The sequence below is a fragment of the Schistocerca piceifrons genome, chromosome 9 (assembly GCF_021461385.2).
Source record: "Schistocerca piceifrons isolate TAMUIC-IGC-003096 chromosome 9, iqSchPice1.1, whole genome shotgun sequence".
NCBI lineage: Eukaryota > Metazoa > Arthropoda > Insecta > Orthoptera > Acrididae > Schistocerca > Schistocerca piceifrons.
Window position 1 is genome coordinate 83943826 of NC_060146.1, and position 21302 is coordinate 83965127.

General features: G+C 38.3%; 1 protein-coding gene across 3 annotated transcripts in view; it reads right to left on the reverse strand.

Moving 5' to 3' along the window:
• Nucleotides 1-18402: 18402 nt before the first annotated feature.
• LOC124717270 (cytochrome P450 4C1-like) overlaps nt 18403-21302 on the reverse strand; it is a 207587-nt gene continuing 204687 nt past the window's right edge. For all 3 annotated transcript variants that reach the window (XM_047244083.1, XM_047244082.1, XM_047244081.1), the window contains one exon: nt 18403-19503. In XM_047244083.1, coding sequence (XP_047100039.1) covers nt 19066-19503 — 438 coding nt within the window. In that variant the 3' untranslated portion in view covers nt 18403-19065. The remainder of the gene's footprint in view (nt 19504-21302) is intronic.

Sequence of the window (21302 nt, forward strand, 5' to 3'; positions counted from 1 at the left end):
TCTGGTGGAGGACCTAGTAAGAAAAAGTCAGCAGATGTCAGGTCCAGTGACCGTCGCAGCAATGCGGTTGGTGAACCTGAGCCCATTCTTTTACCTGGGAAGCTGACGTTTAGGAAAGCCTGGACGTCAGGAAGGTAGTGTGGCGGTGTGCCATTTTGCATAATTCTATATGGCGCTCTTCGGTATCAACGTCAAACTTGGCGATTAGAAAGATTTCCCATGTATCTAAGTACACTAGGTCACTGATAGTTATCTCTTGGAAAGAAAGACCCATAAACTTTGTTCTTGCTCAGTGCACAAATCGTATTCAATTTTGGACATCACATTCATGATCCAGGACTTTTCATGGATTTTTAATGCCCCAAATTCTGCAGCTGTGTTTATTAACTTTACCACTCAAGTGAAAAGTCATCACCAAAGGTAATCTTTCCAGTGAAACCTTCATCTTCATTCAACCAACGCAACATTTCCGCACAAAGTCCTTATGGGAAATCCTATAAGTGTCTTCTTATTTTTGCACCATTATCGACTTGTACAGTTTGAGATGACACCGTTTTTTAACACCCACCAAATAGTTATGTCAGCGGCCCATCTCTTGAGGTGCACGCCAGTTCGATTATGTAGGACTGTTCATGAAGCTTTGTCTCACTCTACAACATCGTCAGATACACATGGATAACCTGAGGATTTTTTAGGTCTTACTGAATATTCATATTCAGTAAAACAATTACGTCACTCTTGAACAGTATGGATGCTGACAGAACCTTTACCGTACTGTGTATGAATATTACCTTTCACAGCTATCTCAGATATTGACTCTTCAAACCAAAACATTTAGCAAGCTTGCTGGGGACCAGTGAAGACATCCATCTTTGCTTCAATTGCCACTTGCGCTTGCAGTGATGCAAGACTGTTCTAGCTGACCATGAGAGTCAAAATATGATCTATTTCCCTTCCAAATGATATCAAGTAAGTCGTATTAATAAGTATATATGAGTATCCTAAACTGTAAAGTTCTTTCTGATACAATCTCTACTGTATCCGCTGGATACTAAGAACCGACAGTATTTCTGTGAGCTGTTCCATCCACTAACACCTTCAGCTGTATGAAGGAGAACCTATTTTATAACAATCTTTTTTACACAAGAAGAATGTGAAGCTGCGATATCTTTAGCCCTAACTAAACTAATAATCTGACATGGTTGTCGTCCAAACCCTCATGCTCTTTTTCAGGTTCACAATTTACATACAAATGTCAACACAGTGGAAGAAGAAACTGCTGACACAGTAGCAAAACTGAAAGCCAAAGATGATCGTGCAGATCGGTTGAGAAACATTCAGGACACTGGCCAGCAACAAAATGTGTCAATAGTGGCGGGAGGGCAGGAACTAGGCGGTAATGCTGGCCCCAGCTGTGCTGTAGAGGTTCCAAATGGGGGTGCTCTATGTGGAATGTGGAGCAGACGCCTGTTGAAGTGGATGGACAGGACTGCACACCATGTACCTGGTAGATAACGACGGGTGCGCCATATTGTTTGTGGATGGGGGCACAATAGTGCAACGAGTAACAGTGGTTGCAGGTGAGAAATGTCGGAGAATGCTTGCAGAATCTATTGTGTTTGCCCGTAACAGTGGGCATTCAAGGAATAAAGCTTTAAGTAGTTACCACACAGGGTGAACTCGAGCAGCATCTTGCAAACTCATTACTACACTATGAGGCAGCAGTCAACAATGCCGATTTTCTTCACACATATAAATATCGGTACAGATGTGAACAAAACAGATGAGTATGGCAATGCAACACTGCACTAGGCTGTCCCCTCTGGGAGTGTAGAGTGTATCTCACTCCTCTTAGAAGCAGGTGCAGAGGTAGAGGCGAAATCTGATGACGGCTCTATAGCCCTCCACTTGGCATCGAGGAGAGCTATGCAGACAGTATGACACTGGTTGTCAGGAGTGGTTCAGACATCAAAGGGCAGAACTGAAATGGGGATACTCCTCTGATCCGTGTGGCAGGCAGTGGCACTTCGAGTGTATGAGAATACTGTTAGATGCTGGCACAGACGCGTGCACGACTAACAGCCATGGTGATACCGCTCTCTGTGTTGCAGTGGATGGTGGCGATGCAGAATGTGTTGCGCTGTTGGTAGCTGCAGGTGCAGAAGTCAAAGTATGGGACTCAGGGGTTACGCACTGGTCCACACTACAACTGTGGTGGGGAGTGGGGAGTGTGTCAAGTTGCTGACAGATACTGATGCAAGTGTGCAAGTAGAGGACAATGCAGGCAACACGCCTCTCTACTTTTCCGTTGCTATGGGAAACACAGACCGTGTCAGGCTGTTGATCCAGTTGGGTACTAGTGTGCACGAGCAGAACTGTGACAAGGCCACTCGGTAGCATTGTGCGGCAGAAGAGGTTCACGGTAATTGCATAAAACGTCTCGTAGATGATGGGTCTGAAGTGAAGGCAAAGGAGTAATGACGGCTGCATTCCATTGCGCTTTACAGCAGAAGGTCGCCATACTGAGTGTGTGAAACTTCTTATACAAAAAGGTACGGCCAAACTTTCAGGAAACATTCCTCACACACGAAAAAGAAAAGATATTATGTGGACATGTGTCCGGAAACGCTTAATTTCCACGTTAGAGCTCATTTTAGTATGGTCAGTATGTACTGTACTTCCTCGATTCATCGCCAGTTGGCCCAATTGAAGGAAGGTAATGTTGACTTCGGTGCTTGTGTTGACATGCGACTCATTGCTATACAGTACTAACATCAAGTACATCAGTACGTAGCATCAACAGGTTAGTGCTCATCACGAACGTGGTTTTGCAGTCAGTGCAATGTTTACAAATGCGGAGTTGGCAGATGCCCATTTGATGTATGGATTAGCACGGGGAAATAGCCGTGGCGCGGTACGTTTGTATCGAGACAGATTTCCAGAACGAAGGTGTCCCGACAGGAAGACGTTCGAAGCAATTGATCGGCGTCTTAGGGAGCACGGAACATTCCAGCCTATGACTCGCGACTCGGGAAGACCTAGAACGACGAGGACACCTGCAATGGACGAGTCAATTCTTCGTGCAGTTGACGATAACCCTAATGTCAGTGTCAGAGAAGTTGCTGCTGTACAAGGTAACGTTGACCACATCACTGTATGGAGAGTGCTACGGGAGAACCATTTGTTTCCGTACCATGTACAGCGTGTGCAGGCACTATCAGCAGCTGATTGGCCTCCACGGGTACACTTCTGCGAATGGTTCATCCAACAATGTGTCAATCCTCATTTCAGTGCAAATTTTCTCATGGTGGATGAGGCTTCATTCCAACGTGATCAAATTGTAAATTTTCACAATCAACATGTGTGGGCTGACGAGAATCCGCACGCAATTGTGCAATCACGTCATCAACACAGATTTTCTGTGAACGTTTGGGCAGGCATTGTTGGTGATGTTTCGATTGGGCCCCATGTTCTTCCACCTACGCTCAATGGAGCACGTTATCATGATTTCATATGGGATACTCTACCTGTGCTGCTAGAACATGTGCCTTTACAAGTACGACACAACATGTGGTTCATGCGCGATGGAGCTCCTGCACATTTCAGTCGAAGTGTTCATACGCTTCTCAACAACAGATTCGGTGACCGATGGATTGGTAGGGGCGGACCAATTCCATGGCCTCCACGCTCTCCTGCCCTCAACCCTCTTGACTTTCATTTATAGGGGCATTTGACAGCTCTTGTCTACGCAACCCCGGTACCAAACGTAGAGACTCTTCGTGCTCGTATTGTGGACGGCTGTGATACAATACGCCATCCTCCAGGGCTGCATCAGCGCATCAGGGATTCGATGCGACGGAGGGTGGATGCATGTATCCTCGCTAACGGAGGACATTTTGAACATTTCCTGTAACAAAGTGAAGTCACGCTGGTACGTTCTGTTGCTGTGTGTTTCCGTTCCATGATTAATGTGATTTGAAGAGAAGTAATACAATGAGCTCTAACATGGAAAGTAAGCGTTTCCGGACACATGTCCATATAATATATTTTCTTTCTTTGTGTGTGAGGAATGTTTCCTGAAAGTTTGGTCGTACCTTTTTGTAACACCCTGTAGATGGCAGCTCTGAGCTGTCTCAGAGGATGGGTCGATTCCTTTGCACTACACAGCACTGAGTGCTGGCAATGTCGACTGCATCTGCCTCCTGTTGAACGCTGGCGCTAGTCTAGCAATACTGGATGGCGAAGGCTGCACGCAGCTGCACTGTGGAGCAGCCAATGGGAACGTAGAGTGTGACGACCTGCTGGCGGCTGCTGGGTCAGTCGTCTGTACACGGGACTCAGACAGCTACACATACAGCACTTTGCTGCACTGAACGGCAATGCGGAGGGCGCGGACGTGCAGGCTCAGACCGTACATGGTGACATCTCTGTGCACCAGGCGGCTGGTAGAAGTCATGCTGATGTCATCACCCTTCTACTCCGAGCAGGTGCACCTGTAGGGGTGCAGGTCAGAGCAGGAAAGACGGCCCAGCAAGTAGTGCAGGAGGAAGAGAACATGTGCTGTGTGACATAGCTCCTGCTGCAGGGTGCTGAAGTGGTCGAGGTGGGTGATGATGTCGTCCACTTCAGAGGTACAAATTGTCAAAATCAAAGGTGGTTGTGTTCACTTTTATAATTCCTGCAGCGTAACTGCAACTACTTTTGCTACAGATATTCAAATGTTTCAAACATTTTGGGCTGAAACTATACAGATCGAAGACACTAAAATGAGTGTTTTTAGATGGAGTTTGTTGGGCTGTAAACTATACTATGAACACTACCCATGATGTGTATCTTGGTAAACCGGCTTACTACTCATAACACAACAACATGCCTACATTTCGAAGTTGCTGTCTTCCTTAATAATACAGAACTGTGACTACAAAGTTTCACCAGTAGCATTAAGAGTAGCATACTTGTTGTCAAGAAGACACATTACTCCTCAGGGGAAACTGAAGACAAGTTTGTAATTAATGGTACTGTATTATGTGGTATAACTGTAGATGCACAACAGGCATGTCATCTCATGTATGTGTGTTTGGAAAATTTTCCACTTAATTAATAGTGGTGTTGTGACAGTATATCGTTTACTATATCTGATATAATTTTGTTTCTGTGCTCGCTCTGGGCAGTGTACCACTCAATATAACATGTTAATTACACTATATCTGTTCCACATAGCACACAAACATGAAGACTGTTTCTTCACCTGACTGCTTTCTTCTGCTGTCTGTGATAAAGCTTTCTGGGTAGACAGGTTACTACCTTAACATGAACTTGTCAGACAATAAGCAGAACATGTAAGTCTCAAAGACACAGAAATTGTATAACTGTCACAGCTAAATCATTCATCTGATTTGCTTCAGTTATGAGAAATGATTTGCTCATGTGGCATGTGTATACATGGTTGTACTATGAGAAAAGTGTGGTGGTATATGGAAATGGATATAGATTCATTTTAATTGTACAAAACTGATGACAACTCGGTGATTTGATACATTCAAACACTTTTATATATTTTGTACAGGCATTAATGAACAGCTTTCATAAAGGATAGGGACAGCGTCATACAGTACATCGTATTATTTTTTTTAGTCAGTATCAGTCACGCTCGACACATTTGTACCAGAGGAGAATAATTACATAAGGAGCAGTCAGACCAAAACGAGACAGATAGAAAAAAAGTAAGCGAGCTGTTCATTATTTCAAAAGAAATCGCAACAGCTGTTAATGAACCTGCCCAGATGTCCCCACAATTGTTACGAGTATGCTGCAGAAGTATTCCTGAGAAACCCTTAGACATCCTCCACATAGACCCGATCTGTCCTCATGTGATTTCCATGTTTTAGGAGCCCTGGAGAAATATATTTGTAGCCATCAGTTTGCTTTGGATGAAGATGTACATGTCTGGGTAAAATCATGTTTCCATACACAACTGAAAACATTTTTCAATTAAGGCATTGACCATTTTGTCTCACTGTGGGATAAATGCATTAACAGTTACGGCGATTACGTTTGAAATAATAAACAGTTGGCTTACATTTTTACATGTGTCTCATTATCATTTGAGTGCCTCTCACACATAATGTGCATACACTGACTGTGCATAGTTCTCATGAAACATTTTTAATCTTGTTCAAATGCATTATACATAGAGTATCCGTTATACAAAAGATGTAATAATGTTTTACAAGACACTATGTACAGTCAATGCATGCACTTCATGTATAGTTTTTCCCCTTTGGTACAAATAACTGGGTGATGTCAGTGTATGAGCGAAATAGATTAAAAAATAGTAATAATACACTTCCCAAACCGTTATTTATATTTTCGAACTAACTACTTTTCTTGACAAGAAGCGAAATTCTTGATTAATAACAGTAACTTCAAAGGTGTAATACTTGACTGATGAAACACAGAAATAAAGTTCTTATTAATTGTATAATAAAAATGTAGTTTTTATAACCACATTATATATATGTAACGTTAATACACATTTGTAATTTCATAGAAATGGAAGTTTTTCAATAAAACTGTGTTACTTTCCCAATGTTAACACATGTACACAAACAGTTCTTACCAAAAAAGATTTGTTTCAACCCCATTATCATTCCATTTCTCTGACTCAAAATTTCCTTTGTGCGACTCAACTAATTTGTTTGTCCAAACATATTCCATAAAAGTGAATGTTGAAATGTAACAGTGGTTATTTACAATCCACAGTGCATGATGCAGAGTGGAGATTCAATGTTGTTCATATGCCTTACAGGTGCAAGTGTAAAGGAGAGAAACAGATTGTAACAGCCATTAGATTGAAGAGTCAGTTTTGGTACTTATACATTGTGTTAAAAATTATTCCATGGTGTGAAATACATCGCTTGTACTGCATGCTGTATGCTGTTACAAACGACCTGCAGATTCCAGCTAACAAATGAGAACACATTATTCTGCCCTTGTGAAATTTCAGAGATTATAATCTAATTTACTTGCTATTACACTGAACCTGCATTTGTGAGCCATTGCTACGGAGATGTGTGTAGTACGGTGTCCATTAATACTAAGGCATGTTACCATCTGATGTCTTAGGGAATGATGCACTTCTGAAAAAGCATTTTGCAAACTTATCAAAACACAAACAGGTTCCATTGGAACTAATGTATGCTCTGTATTTATCCCAAACTGTAAATACAGTTTACAGGAGCAGCACTAACAGATTTTTACTTCATGCTGTACCCATGGACAGTAACAGAAAAATGAGTCTTTATCTATTTACTGCATTCTGTAGGGTTTTCCTAATAGCAGAGGTCTTGCACTGGAAGAGAACTGTTTCACAGCAGCAAGCATGAGCAAATGCTCATAGTTGTTAAGGAATGCATTTTAGAGCCCATATTTATTGGACATTTTTGTCTTGTTGTTGCCCATATTACCACCTCTCAAAATATGGAACACTTTATTCAATTCCCAGAATGGCTTTGGCTGGCTACTTTTTCATTAATTGTTACTTGTACATACATACCAGTCAGATGGTTTAAAATTTGAAACTTCATGATCTTTTAATTTTCATTGGTAAAGACAGATACCATTTAAGATTTCTATAATGAGCAAAATAATTATGTTGATTCCTATACCAATTTATAACTTTTCCAGTAGTTCTTGACACAGTTTTATTTTTGGGGAATCAAAGGTACATCTTCTTGTAAATTTTTTGGGTGTTGTATATCTGCTTCAAGGGTATAACTACTTTTAGAAGTGGTTGAGATTTAACTTCTTTTTTGATATCGAAAGTTTTTGGTTCATCCTATTTAAATCGACCATATGTTAAATACCAGCTCATTGCATAACCACATAAACTATTCTTTTGTAAATATGATAAGCATTTACTATACAATACTTTACTCTTGCGAGTTTCTCTCTTCCTTTTCATTAACTTTATTTTTACAAACTTTTTCATGTATAAATTATTTACATTAACATATCTTTGCAACAATGGAATATACCACCTCTTATTCCTTTTTCAATTGTTAAAATCACTTCATAATCATGTAATAATTGAACTGTGTCAAAAGAAAAAGAAGGTACTTTGTAATACCGAGATAGATCTAAATCATAAGTCTCTATAAAGTTTTTCTAAAATTTTCAAAATTGTCAACTCATAATAAAATATTGGTTTTAAGATATAAATCATGATATTCACCAAGATTTAGATGTAAAATTTTTCCCAAACTAATTGGGCATGTTTATCATCTTCTTCACTAATATCAGATTCATTTCCTTAAGTTTTCCCCCAATTATCCATTTCATCATTTGGATAAACTGTCTTTTTGGTAATTAAATTAATTTTTTTGCAAAAAAATTGAATATTTACCAGCTGATACTTTCTTAAATCTGAAGAAAGTATATCAAGGATAAAAGGCATAAATCTGAATGTATCAGTAAATCACATATTCAAAGTTGTTTCGTTGTTGACCCAAACTAATATGTTTAGATTAATTATGTAGTATAACTACACTACCTTTCCATCATAATGAAGATCTTTCACAAATTATTAAGGATCATACCTTGATAAATAATGCAAATAAACTGTACCAAAACTAGGTTTTATTAGTTCTAGATTACAATTATGATATATCAGAGATTTGTATTTTCCAGTCAAATGATCATGGTGTTGAACTTCCATATTTTTTTGTATGCTATTTTTCAAATAAAAGACAAATTTTTGATTTATTATATCTACATTGTTCTTTCCCGATCAATGGTTATATTTCTTCAGTTTCAGAGTAACTTTCACCAATTTTTTCAACGTCCTTTTTCATACATTCAATGCATTCTTATTTCAGTTTTGGCCTCTACACATAACTGGTTCTGTACAGGCACCATGTATATATTTAGTATAATAACAAAAACCACTCACTTCTCGTTTTTGATACTAGGTACCATATGTGTCAACATTTAATTATAAATCTGTACTATTTGTTTTTCATTCTTAAGTTTGAATTTATATTTTAATACATTTTTGTATAACCCACTGTGAATAAATCTGAAGAGAGTTCAGTTGTTTCATTTCATGATTTTACTATTGAAAATCAGAATACAGTTAAGGAATATTTTACTAAAGGGAGACATAAAGAAGTAGATCTTTCTATTCAGCAAAAATATATTTAAAATACCAAAACAATCAGAGATAATTTCAATTTGTTTAAGGTGATATGAACTAAAACATAAATTTCATATATTTGCTGGTGGCGACTTAAAATTCGGTGATTGTAAGCAAATGTGTACTAAATGTTGGAGTAATGATATATTAGGATTTATTGCAATAGATATGATCATAAAAACTAATAAAGGAAAGTACAGATATTGAATGAAACATTTTTGAACAGCATAAACAAAAAAATTAAAGATTTTCTAACTAAATAAATGTTAAAGAACTTTTGAAACAACATAAACAAATAAAAAAGACCTTCTCATCAATAAACAATCCTTTTGACAACATAAACAAAACCAAAGAGATTAAAGATTTTTAACAACACAATCGTTAAACAACGTTTTCAACAATATAAACAAAATAATTGTTGAAATTATTTTAACAACATAATCATTAAAAAATGTTTTTTAACACCAAAAGCAGAACAAAAAGTTGAAGTTTCTTAACAACATAATCACCAACCAAGAAATGTTACAAGTAAATCATTAACTAATTAACTAATTTTTATCCTTAATAAAGGTTCAAAAAATATGACATAGAGGTTCTCCAAAAAAAAGACAAAATAGAAAGATAGAAGAACAACTCTGACAGGAATTTAAAAATGGAAAAACAAGCTAGAACATTATATAAAATATAATAGAGAAGTTAAAAAACAAATAGTTAATTACCATTAACAATGACAACATTATTTAAAACAGTTTAATGATATACAACATTGAAAATATGACAAGGATTACCGTGAAAGTGAAGCAAAAATACATTTTATTGAACAATTATGAAGAAGAGATCAAAGATAAAAAAAGTCAAATGGACAAGAATCAAACATAAAAAATAAAAGTAAGTGAAAGTATGCATCAATGTATCAACTATAATGAAGTTATAGTTTGTGGATTATGACCTGACACTACATTCAAATTTGTTGCTAAACTACCTATATAATTTGATGGTGATAAATTAATAGTTGGTGATAATAAACACCATTACTAAATCTTTGAACTAAAAACAGGCTACGGTAGATGCCATGAATAAAAATTGGATTTTGTTGATTTATCATATTATGTGGATATTTTACATAATTATATTATGATAATGATTCAAATAAAATAAAACCATATAGAAGCTATAAATACAAATACTTCATTAAGGAAACCATTGATGTTCATTTTTTAAAAAAAATGTAAATCTGCAAGAGGTTTAGATGAAAAAATTGGCTAAGATTATATTAAGAATTTACAGAAACACCAATCGAACATATCTGGATGAATGATGTTCTTAATTCATCAGTATAATACAACAATTCATGGAGAAATAAATCTTTATCCTGCAACTGTATTGGCTGTCATCATTTACTGTGAAGAATTTCAACAGTTGCTGTTTCAGCCATGTTTAAAATCTTGAAATCATGGAGAAGAATTAGATGGAAAAAAATTATTCTATTCATACAGCTGGAATGACAAGAATGTAACAAACAAGTTTAATGGTTCTATTATTAATAATACAAATGGTATTCCTTATTTAATCAGTTTTTTGAACAACTTTGTAAATCAGAAAAAAATGTAAAACTATTAAATGAATAAAAAGTATTAAATTAATAAATTGTCTTTTGAAATGGAACTTCCTGGTCATAATTATTGTAGTCCAGGAAATGGTAAAGTGACAAATGTAATAGATGAAGCTTGTAAAAAACATGAAATTTCATACAGAAATAATGAAGATTTAGATAAAGGTTATGAACCAGGTAAAGTACTTCAATTAACTGCACAAGAAACAATGTATGTGGAAGATGCTTAATTTGGCGAAAAATTACCAGCAACAGAAGAAGAGGAATAGTGTATGGGAAACAAAACTTAAAAATGGGCCTCAGTGATAATGGTTGGGAGATTATAAATTCTTTATTTATATTCAATTCAATGCTTTTAAAAATTTTCAAGCAAAATTTGAAACATTTAAATTAGATCAAATAAAACTTTTTTATAAGTTTTTAATCAAAATTTCTTAACGTTATTTATATTCAGTAATATGTTTATCTCATTTTTCATCATACTAATGATAATTTTTCAACTGCTGCAAAATACAAAAACCGAGATGAAAACTTTTGGACATTTACTTATAACATTAGGTATTCCAGTTGTGAAAAAAGATTGAACATCCTAAAACAATTAAAATGGACTCTGGAATTATAACATATGGTGGTGGATTTTCAGCATTATTTAGCTGCTGCTAGAACACTAGCTGGTACAGTATCAGACACAATATGAAATAAAGAAAAGCAAAATGCTAGTGAATCTGAAGAAAAAAAGAGATAATTTAGCAATGGAAAACAAATGTACTGGAGCTGAAGTAACTAAAACAAATAAAAATAAATAAATAATGAACGTTTAATCAAATTTTGTTGCAGGAAATTTTGCTAAAGAACTAAAAGTTAAACATTTCATAGGCTTTTTATGATTGATTAATTAAAAAATTTCCTAAAACATTTGTATATGGTATATTTAATACAGATTTTTCTGCTAATTTATTTGTTACTATAAAAGAAATAATAAAAAAATAGTTTTTGATTCGTTTGTTGGAAATGCACCAAATAATTAAGAATTAAAAGGGTAAAATTATTAACATTGTAATGTTGGAAGGAAACAAAATCCTGTTGAATTCATTTTGGTCTTTATAAGGACTTGTTACAACTGATAATAGATAATTATAAATATCGATATTTTTTAAATGTAATAAATGGACATTTGTGAACATGAAATAAAAATAATAAATGAAGAATTAAAATAAATCATAAATCATAAATTAATGAGAAGTAGGATTCAGGGAATTAGAATAGAAATTTATTATATATATGATATGGTGGTTAGGGAGAGAGATAATGTGAATTGTTCAGAGCTAATGAATGTTTAGCCACACCAGAAATTAGTAGAAAGTTTAAGTTACCCACCTCCACACATCTCTGTTGCTGAACAGTTAACCACAACAGATTCATAATTTCACAACTTGATTCAACTGGCAAGGCTGTTGATGTTTTGTGATATTGGCAAAAATGGATTAGGTGATTTCTTGAACTGTCTCCACCTGAGCAGCTTGGTCAGGAAGAAAACAGGCCACTCTATCTTGAACAGTGTTATCTAGCCAATTTAGTAAACAATACTAAGTTTCAGCTTTATGGATTTATTGTGCATCTCTTCAATAACATGTGCTTAAATGGAGTCTGTATTCAAAACCTGTAAGTCCTGAATATGGATACAGAAATGATTTAAATGTGACTGAACTTCTAAGACCTGCAAACACAAAGGGGAAGTTCGCTGCAACAATTTAATATTTGCTTGCACTGCAGAAACTAAAACACTGCATACAGCAGAGCTGGTAGTCCAATGCACTGTGCGAACACTGCCTTAACAAAGTGATGTTGCCTTCTCTGGATGAACAGCATATTATCAGAATGTCCTGGAGTTGTTTTTTCTTTAAATATGACATTCCACCTACAGCTCCCTTGTCCATGGTGAACAAACACTACAAACACCAAAACAATCTCTTTCCCCATCAACTTCTTTTATTTACAGTAACACCATCTACTAAAAGGACCACTCTGTACTAGCTACTGAATGGCAAAGGTCATGGAACTGGAAGTGATAAGGAGCACAGTCAACAACAGAACAATCAAGAATATATATTTTTCTCAACAGCATTTTAACATTGAGTGTATTAACTATTAAGAAGCACTATATAATATTTAACAGATACTGCAACGAAATTTTAGAAGTTTGTCGCTTTTTTTTACAAATGATAAATCAATTTTGACAAAATTTGAAATAGGAAAAAAACGGTAATTAAGGCTTGAGACACATATATCTACTCATTAAACAGACGTGAAGACAAGGTCTCCAGCCTGAAATTAGACCAGAGTCTGTTGAATACACAGACATATCTAAAACGATAACAGAAATTAACTGTAATATGCTCAACAATAAATCTCATAAAGTCCTTTGAAGTTCGACATGTAAGTTTTCAAAAGAAGAATGCTTTCAGAGATTAACTTCTTTCAAATTTTATCTTATGGTCTGTAAATGAAAATTTAAAACATTAATTTCTTGTTACCAAATAGATACTGAAATGAAACTTTCACAAAACCACATACACTAAAATTTAGATTGTGTTTGCCTTTAAAAGTAAAAATTACTCAACCTTGGTAGCCTGAAATGCTGATCCACACTGAGGGATGAAGATCAAATAACGGACGTTACTGAAAGCCAGACGGGTTTGCAGGCGAGAAAAAAAAACTGTTTCTGTAGCAAGAGTCAGTCAAAGCACAATACACACTTTATTCACACGTAACATAATGTACTCACCGTTTTTATTTCCATTCCAGTTCTAGGCTGAATACTAAATATTGGCAGCTCAGCAACCTCCAACCAAAGAAATTGTAACAAGAAATGTACCCATTCTGGAGGCAGAAACCCACTATTTGAGGCCAGAGGAATACAGTAATTTTACATATTTGGCAGGCACACTTTCCTCAGACATCCAGAACAAAACAAAACACCTTGATCAACACAAGGTTTTGTGCCAAACAGTTGGCACTCAATGAGACCATGAGGGAATCTATGTGTTTGGCCAGCAGACACATGTCCTCTCTCAGCATGCTTGTGATACAGTCGCTAGAATACCAAGAACATTAAGGCTTAATGAGTGGTAGGTATCGATTGTAACGCAGTCATGGCTCAAAATTAAAATTGAGTACCAGACTGGGTGTAGGATTGGAGACGTCTGCCTTTTGCGATCAAATGCTCTAACGACTGTGCTATCCAAGCCGTACTGAGAAGCCATCATCACAGCTTTACTTCTGCCAGTACCCCTTCTGGTGCCTTACGAACTTTACAGAGTTTCTCCAACAAACCAGTTGAAGTACCATTCTTGAAGGAATTGATACTCTGTAGAAATGGCTAGTAGCGCATTTATTCCTTTTTAAAGTGTATGGTTTAATTTAGCCATTTTGCATTCATATGATCTTGCCTGACTTCCATAAAACTGATCTGTGTTTGTTTAGAATCTGTGATCTGGCGCTCATCAGACATCAAAGAGACTGACACGACAGCAATATAATCAGTGTGTAGCTTACATAGTCGATATGTTACAAGGAATGATGTATGCTATTATTGTTTTAATATGCGAAGCTTCAATTTTTTGTGATTTGGATTTACAGGTAGAGACTGAAATACGTTCCTGAAGATTACAAATGATGGTGTCATTCTCATTTCTACAATTAAAGGTATTCATGTAAACTAATGTAGTTATCATCGAAAGGAAGGTGGAAGTACTGCGGATGCTAAGTAATTCACGGAATTACAGTCTGCATTTGTTTGCAGCTCAGCACCATTACTTTCAGTTTTTTATTTGGAGGAAGAGGGGCAGTTGTGAAAAACTATGACCAGTATGATGTGGCCCACCGTGGTTTCCCTTTCTGTGTCAATATCTTCATCTCAGAAATGCACCTAATTCAATATTCTAGTCTTTGTGTTCAGCTACAATTTTAACGTTTTACATTCTCTTATTTCTGATTACATATTCCGTCACCTGTCCCATTTGAAATGTAATGTTTTCGTCAAATCCTGGCCTCATCGATTATGCACAGAATCTCTTCATTTCTTGTCTTATAAGAACAGATGTTTGTTTACATGAGAACGCTGAAAATTGTTCCAGCATCTTCCGGTTACGTATCTGTTTCTTCGATTCCCTTGTTTCCCAGTGTCATGCAAATGTAAGTAAATGTCCCTCACTGTAGGAGCAGAACCAACTGTGATTTAGTTGTTAATTGTTAATTTTTCAGACGTTATCGTTTGCAGAGGCATTCAGTGTAATCTTCCCTCCAATCCACTGTCTCCTCATTTCATTCCTAAGTGACTTGTATTTCAGTGTACCTGAATTTTTGTGAATATTTTTCTATTTTCTTCTTTCATCTAACAACTGAGTTATTTCTTCTGTTGCCCATGATTTCTTCACAGTTATCTTCTTTGTCCCTGTGATTTTCTTGCCCACTTCTCTGATCAGACTTTTCAGAGATGCCCATTCCTCTTCAACTAATTTGCCTACTGAGCTATTCAGTATAGTAGTGTCTAGAGTGCCAGTGCACTCTAACCATATTTTTTCATTCCTTAGTACGGCCATACTCCACTTCTTTGTTCACTGATTCTTTCTCTCATAATCTCTCCTTCTCCCTCCCTCACAATTGCATTCCAATCCCCCATGACTATTGGCTTTTCATCTCCCTTCACCTGCTGAATTATCCGTTCAGTATCCTCATATAATTTCGCTGTATCTTCATTCTGTGCTTACGACGTGAGCATCTATTGTTGTCGGTGTTGGTCTACTGTTGATTCTCTTGATAACAGCTATCAACGCAGACACAAATAGTTCAGATATATATGCCGACGTTGCAGGCAGAAGATCGAAAGATATAGAAGCATATCATGATAGTAAATGGGTAATCCACTGCAAGCAATTAGTAGTACAGGCATCAAATAATGAAACAGCGTCGGATATTTTTTTCTGCAGCCAGTGTGACTCACAGTATTCTCCTAAACAGATTTGAGGTTTGTGGGATTATTGTACAGCCAACCAATCGATAATATCATATTTAGCCAAATTAAAGCAAGGACTCATACTTAATAAGTCAGTCAATGTCTTCTGGGGAAATTAATCTGACTAGAGAAAAAGTTTGAGGTCTACTATTGCTCCTCACATATCTAAAGCATCTTCCATCTGTTACATAAAATGCAGAGTTAGTTCTTTTTGCGGATAACATTGTAATCAAGACAAGTATACAAACAGAAACCAAATAAATGGTAAACAATGTTACTAAAAGTACTATTGACTGGTTTCACCCTCAATTTTAAAAAGTCAGAACATATTCATTTCTGCACGTCTATGGGTGCTAGACAAATGATAAGAGTAACACCTGTTAAGGAAATGATTAATAGGGTGGATCACAAAAAAGTGATATCGTTGATGAGAATTTGAACTTCAAAAAGCGCATATGGGAATGGCTAAAACAATTAAGTTCAGCCACAATTGCTGCAAATCTTTGAGAGAGACAAATAGTTTTTATATTGTCATGTGAAACCGTGTTCTGGAGTACCTAATCTTTAAGGAAGAATGTGTTCATTACTCAAAAACGTGCTGTAAGAGTGACATGTGGTGCTCACACACGACAATCTTGTTGACATCTTTGTAAGGAGTTGTGCAGTCTGACTGTCGCTTTGCACTATATTTATTCCCTTATGAAGTTTGTCCTAAACCATAAATGGCACTTTAAAAGGAACAAACATGTACGAGGTTACAATTCGACAAGAAAAATTAACATTCATCACTCCACATTAACATCGTCTTTGGCACAATAAGCATAGTACAGTGCTACAAGTAAAACTTTGGCAACCTGTATTCGCTATACCCTGTAGTGTAAGATATGCATGATGACTCCATAGAACATTGTCTGGCTACATGTCATTAACTTCGATCCATGCCAGAAACTGAACAGCATATTAAAAACATTGTTACAGATCATGAGGTTTCAGTGGCTGCACCATCTGTATCTTGTACAGGTACCAACGTAAAATAGATTGCAAAAGTTTCCATACTGTTGACCATGGGGTGGATAATTCTCGTGACACTGCGCAAAAACTAGCACTACCCAGGGCACTTGCTGCATGGTCAGTTACAGCAACAGCAACCTCATCAATGTCTTCCACCGCCTTTCTCTTCCAGGTGCCACACAAAACACACAGATGTTTTCGAATTTCAGTATTATCATCTTTAACTTTTTAATGACATCGGACCTTTCCTCAGTCCTTTCGGCAATACTCTCTCAGTGCAGTACTGTAATTACTGCCATTCACATAACACAATTTCACTAACATCACCACTCTATCTCCTCTATGGCTGTACTGTTCACTCACGTTATGGCATGTCAAATGAGACGCCATGACGATATGCAAACAGTGTACAGCGCCATATTTGCACCTGGTGCCTACAATCGGAAACAATTTGTTCTCCAGCGTAAATTGGTTCTGCATTAACGCGTTAGTATATCTACCGCGTTTCGCTGCCGTAAGATAACCTAGCCCACACTGGACCCTCCGTGAGTAGCTGTAGTTTTATTATAAACACCTGGTATGTAGAACGAAGTGAGGAAACCTCAGGATATTAGACCTACTAGCTCCAAAAGTGTGGAGGGAGATCCCATGTGCTATCGTGCAGCCACAAAGAAACCCTGATCAGGTGGGTGGTATGTTGGTTGAGGGGAGCTTGTTCTCCAGGACCTCTCAGCAGCTATGTGGGAGAAAGTGGGGAAAATGTGGGATATGAAACAGGAGGACTTGTCTTGTCCCTCAACGTCATCCAGCATGTGTGCTGTGCAGAAACACCCTCACGACGTTCACGTAGAGTACCTTTAGTTTCAGCAGTCTGAAGGGTGGTCCTATGAGCTGAGGTCATCAACAGGCAGAAAAAAAAATACATTTGCAACTTGATGATATGTAGTGTGGTGGACAGCGGACTGTCCTCCAGGCACTCCCTGTGACCTAAGGATGTTGGCCAGGCAGACGTTACTGGTCAGCAGTGCTGAGGCCCAGCAGGGGCATGCAGGAGACTGATCATCTGAGTGATATAGGCCGGTGGTGAGGTCATTGTCCATAACGTCCTCCCAGGAGCTGTGCAGCAGCAAACAGAAAAATATCGGTATATTGGCTAGAAAATCTTTCAGCTTCAGCAAGGTGAAGGTAGTTGTTACGTGCTGGACCTGTGCACAGGGGGACAGGAGACATCAGAACCACTTTGGAATATTTGCCAGAAAGTCTTTCAGTACTACAGAAAGTGGTTCTATATGCTGGAATCCTGTGCAGAGGCACGTAGGAGACCTAAAAGTCTGGATGGTGTGTGGCTGATAGAGACTGCATTGCTTTCCAAGTTCTCACAGTAGCAATCTGGGGAAAAAGTGAAAGCACCACAGAACAATGTTGTGAAGTCCTATAGATCCAGGAGTGTGGTGTATGATCATATTTCCTAGGATCCAGCAGAGGCACTTGGCTTTTTTTGAGATTAATGCAATCCTTTTAATTGAATATCTTTATTTCTATAAGACAGTATTACATCTCCAAAAAAAAAAAAGAACAAAAGTTTACTGGCTGCCAGCAACTACCTCTGCAACCTCCAAAATTTGAACTTACAAAAACAGAAAAATAAAAATGTTCTCAAGTTAGCAGACCTTTGTAAAAGCAACAGACAAGTCGTCGACCATACTTCACTGTATACACGATCTTACAAGTAGTTACGACTAAAGTTACTGGAACGCACAAAAAACAATACTCTTATTAGAGGTCCCAAATTTATTTAGTGTACCGTTTTGATTTTAATGTTAGTATAAGTTCAGTCTTTCGAGGTGAATGACTATGGTGATAGTTGTAGGCGGGCATGCAGATTTAGGAGTTTCAGATGCATTTGTAGACAGATGTACTATACCATGGAAAATATCAATGAAGCTACAGACCATTAAGCTTTCTAGACTTAATGGTCTGTAGCCTGACGGAGAGCACATTGTCCTCTGACTCATGCCAGTGGCTGTGCAGCAGGAAGGTGAAGTGTCTCAGGATAATGGCCTGGTTAATCTTAATTTTCAGGGTGGCCAAATGTGCTGGAACCATACAGAAACTTGAAGGAGACAGGGTGTTCACTGACAGAGTGAGTGTTGTCATTCTCAGGAGTTTTGTGCCAGGGATGAAAACCGTCTCAGACTTTGGCCAATACGATAATCAGCAATGCTGAGAGTGGTCCTATGTGCTAGGGCCACCCAGAGGCATGCACGACACTCTGATTGGTTTGATGGGGTTTAGGCTCAAGGAGAGCGCGCAGTTCTCCAGATCCTCCAGTCGGCTACATGGCAGGAAGCGGAAGCGCCTCAGTATGTCTGCCAGGTAGACTTTGAGCTGCAGGCGGCCGTACTGAGAGCCCACACAGTTGCGAGCGCCCAATCCAAATGGCAGGTAGCTGCACACATGTTCCTTGCGGACACGGTCCTCCAAGAAGCGTGATGGGTCGAACCGCTGTGGGTCTGGGAAGAACTGTGGCAGGCGGTGTGTGAGTAAGGGCATCACGAAAAGCAGTGCACCTTTAGGAACCAACACACTCCCTGGAGACCCTCCAGACAGCCAGACTTCCTCTGTGGCCACCCGAGGGAGTATCGGGACCATTGGAAACAGCCGCAGTGTCTCCTGTAGGTTATACCAGAGGAGAGTGAAGATACACTGATCCAAAAAAAGTCGCAATGCAAAAAAGTATTAATGTAGAGTAATGAAATTTAGGGAATACATTTGTCTAGCTAATACATTTAAGTGATTAACATTGCTAGATCACAGATTAATCTAAGCACGAGATGAGCCACTGCAAATGTGAAACACAGATATATTAATAATAGACTTAATGGTCTGTAGTGTGATGGTGAGCACATTGTCCCCTGAGACAGCCAGAATGTTGAATGGAAGTATGCAAACGTGCACGCGCTGTATTACAGATGCCAAATTTTAATTTTTGGGTTAGAGTTTCATGTTTGATGCACTTCGACGGTCAATGCAGATATGGTTAATGCTGGTTGTGGATAACGTTGTAGATCTTGTCCGATGATGTCACATATGTGATCGATTGCAGACACATCTCGTGAATGAGTAGGCCAAGGCAACATGTAGACATTCCGTAGAGCATACTAGGTTACAACAGCTGTATGAGGGCGAGTATTATCCTGTTGGAAAACGTCTCTGGGAATGCTGTTCATAAATGGCAGCAGAACAGGTCGAATCATTAGATTGACGCACATATTTGGAGTCAGGTTGCGTGTGATAACCTTGGGAGTGCTAATGGTGTCGCATGAACATGCACTGCAGACCGTAACTCAAAGTATAGGTCAGTGAGTCTATCACTCTAATAGGTTGGTTGCAGGCCCTCAACTAGCCTCCTCCTATCCAATACACGGCTATCAGTGGCATCAAGGCAGAACCATCTTTCATTAGAAAATACAACAGACGTCTAGCATGCTGTTCAACGAACTCTCGCTTGACACCATTGAAGTCGAAAAATGAAGGTGGTTTGTTGCAAGGGGAACGCACACTGCAGGTAGTCTGAGTCGGGGTTATCCTGGAAGTAGAACATTTCTAACAGTTGCGACAAAATCGTTGTCAACTGCTGTTCAAATTGCTGTTTGCAGATTCAGTATGATACGCCAGAGCTATATGCTGAACACGATGGCCTTTCCTCTCAGTAGTGCCACGTGGCTGTCCTGAGGGGCGGTCTTCTTGCGACTGTACGTTCTCGTGACCACCGCTGCTAGTAATGAACTACCGTGGGTATATCCCTGTCCAGCCTTCAACCAATATCGCAGAAGGAACGCCGACCTTGTCATAGCCCTATCACTCGACGTCATTCACAGTCTGTTTACAACGCCATCCTATTCGCCTGAAAGGCGTTCTTGACCGGCATCACCTCACTACGTCCAATCTTAACGGCAACTAGCTCTCACGACCCTTTCAGCGTTTATTTAAAGTGAACCTGAGTTGTAGCCTCATAGTGGCCGTACTGGTGCCACACTGATGCGACTGGAGCAAAATTTTAACACACATCGTATTTGACATGTGGAATCACACGTACCAACTTTCGTTTATGTCGCATAACTCCTTCTTCGAGCTGCAGTTTTTTTTCCATCATTGTAGGGTATCACGTCTTACACTGTGTTCCCACCATCAGATGGACAGATAAAGAAATTCCTTAGTTTTGGATGGAATACAAGTCTTTAGCTGCAAGTGCGTTAAATACGAGTATACAGTTCGTCGCTAGATTATGTCGTGCAGTTACGACGATGTTCTGTGGGCACAAACGTCCAATACCGCTGCCGACTGCAGGCCAGAAGCTTACTGTAGCAGCAGCCGAGACGGCTGCCTGTGAGCAGTGCGATGCGACGGGAGGAGGTGTGGGGGTGGACCGTCCTTCACCTCTCTCCCTGCTCCCTTCTGTTCCAGAGCTG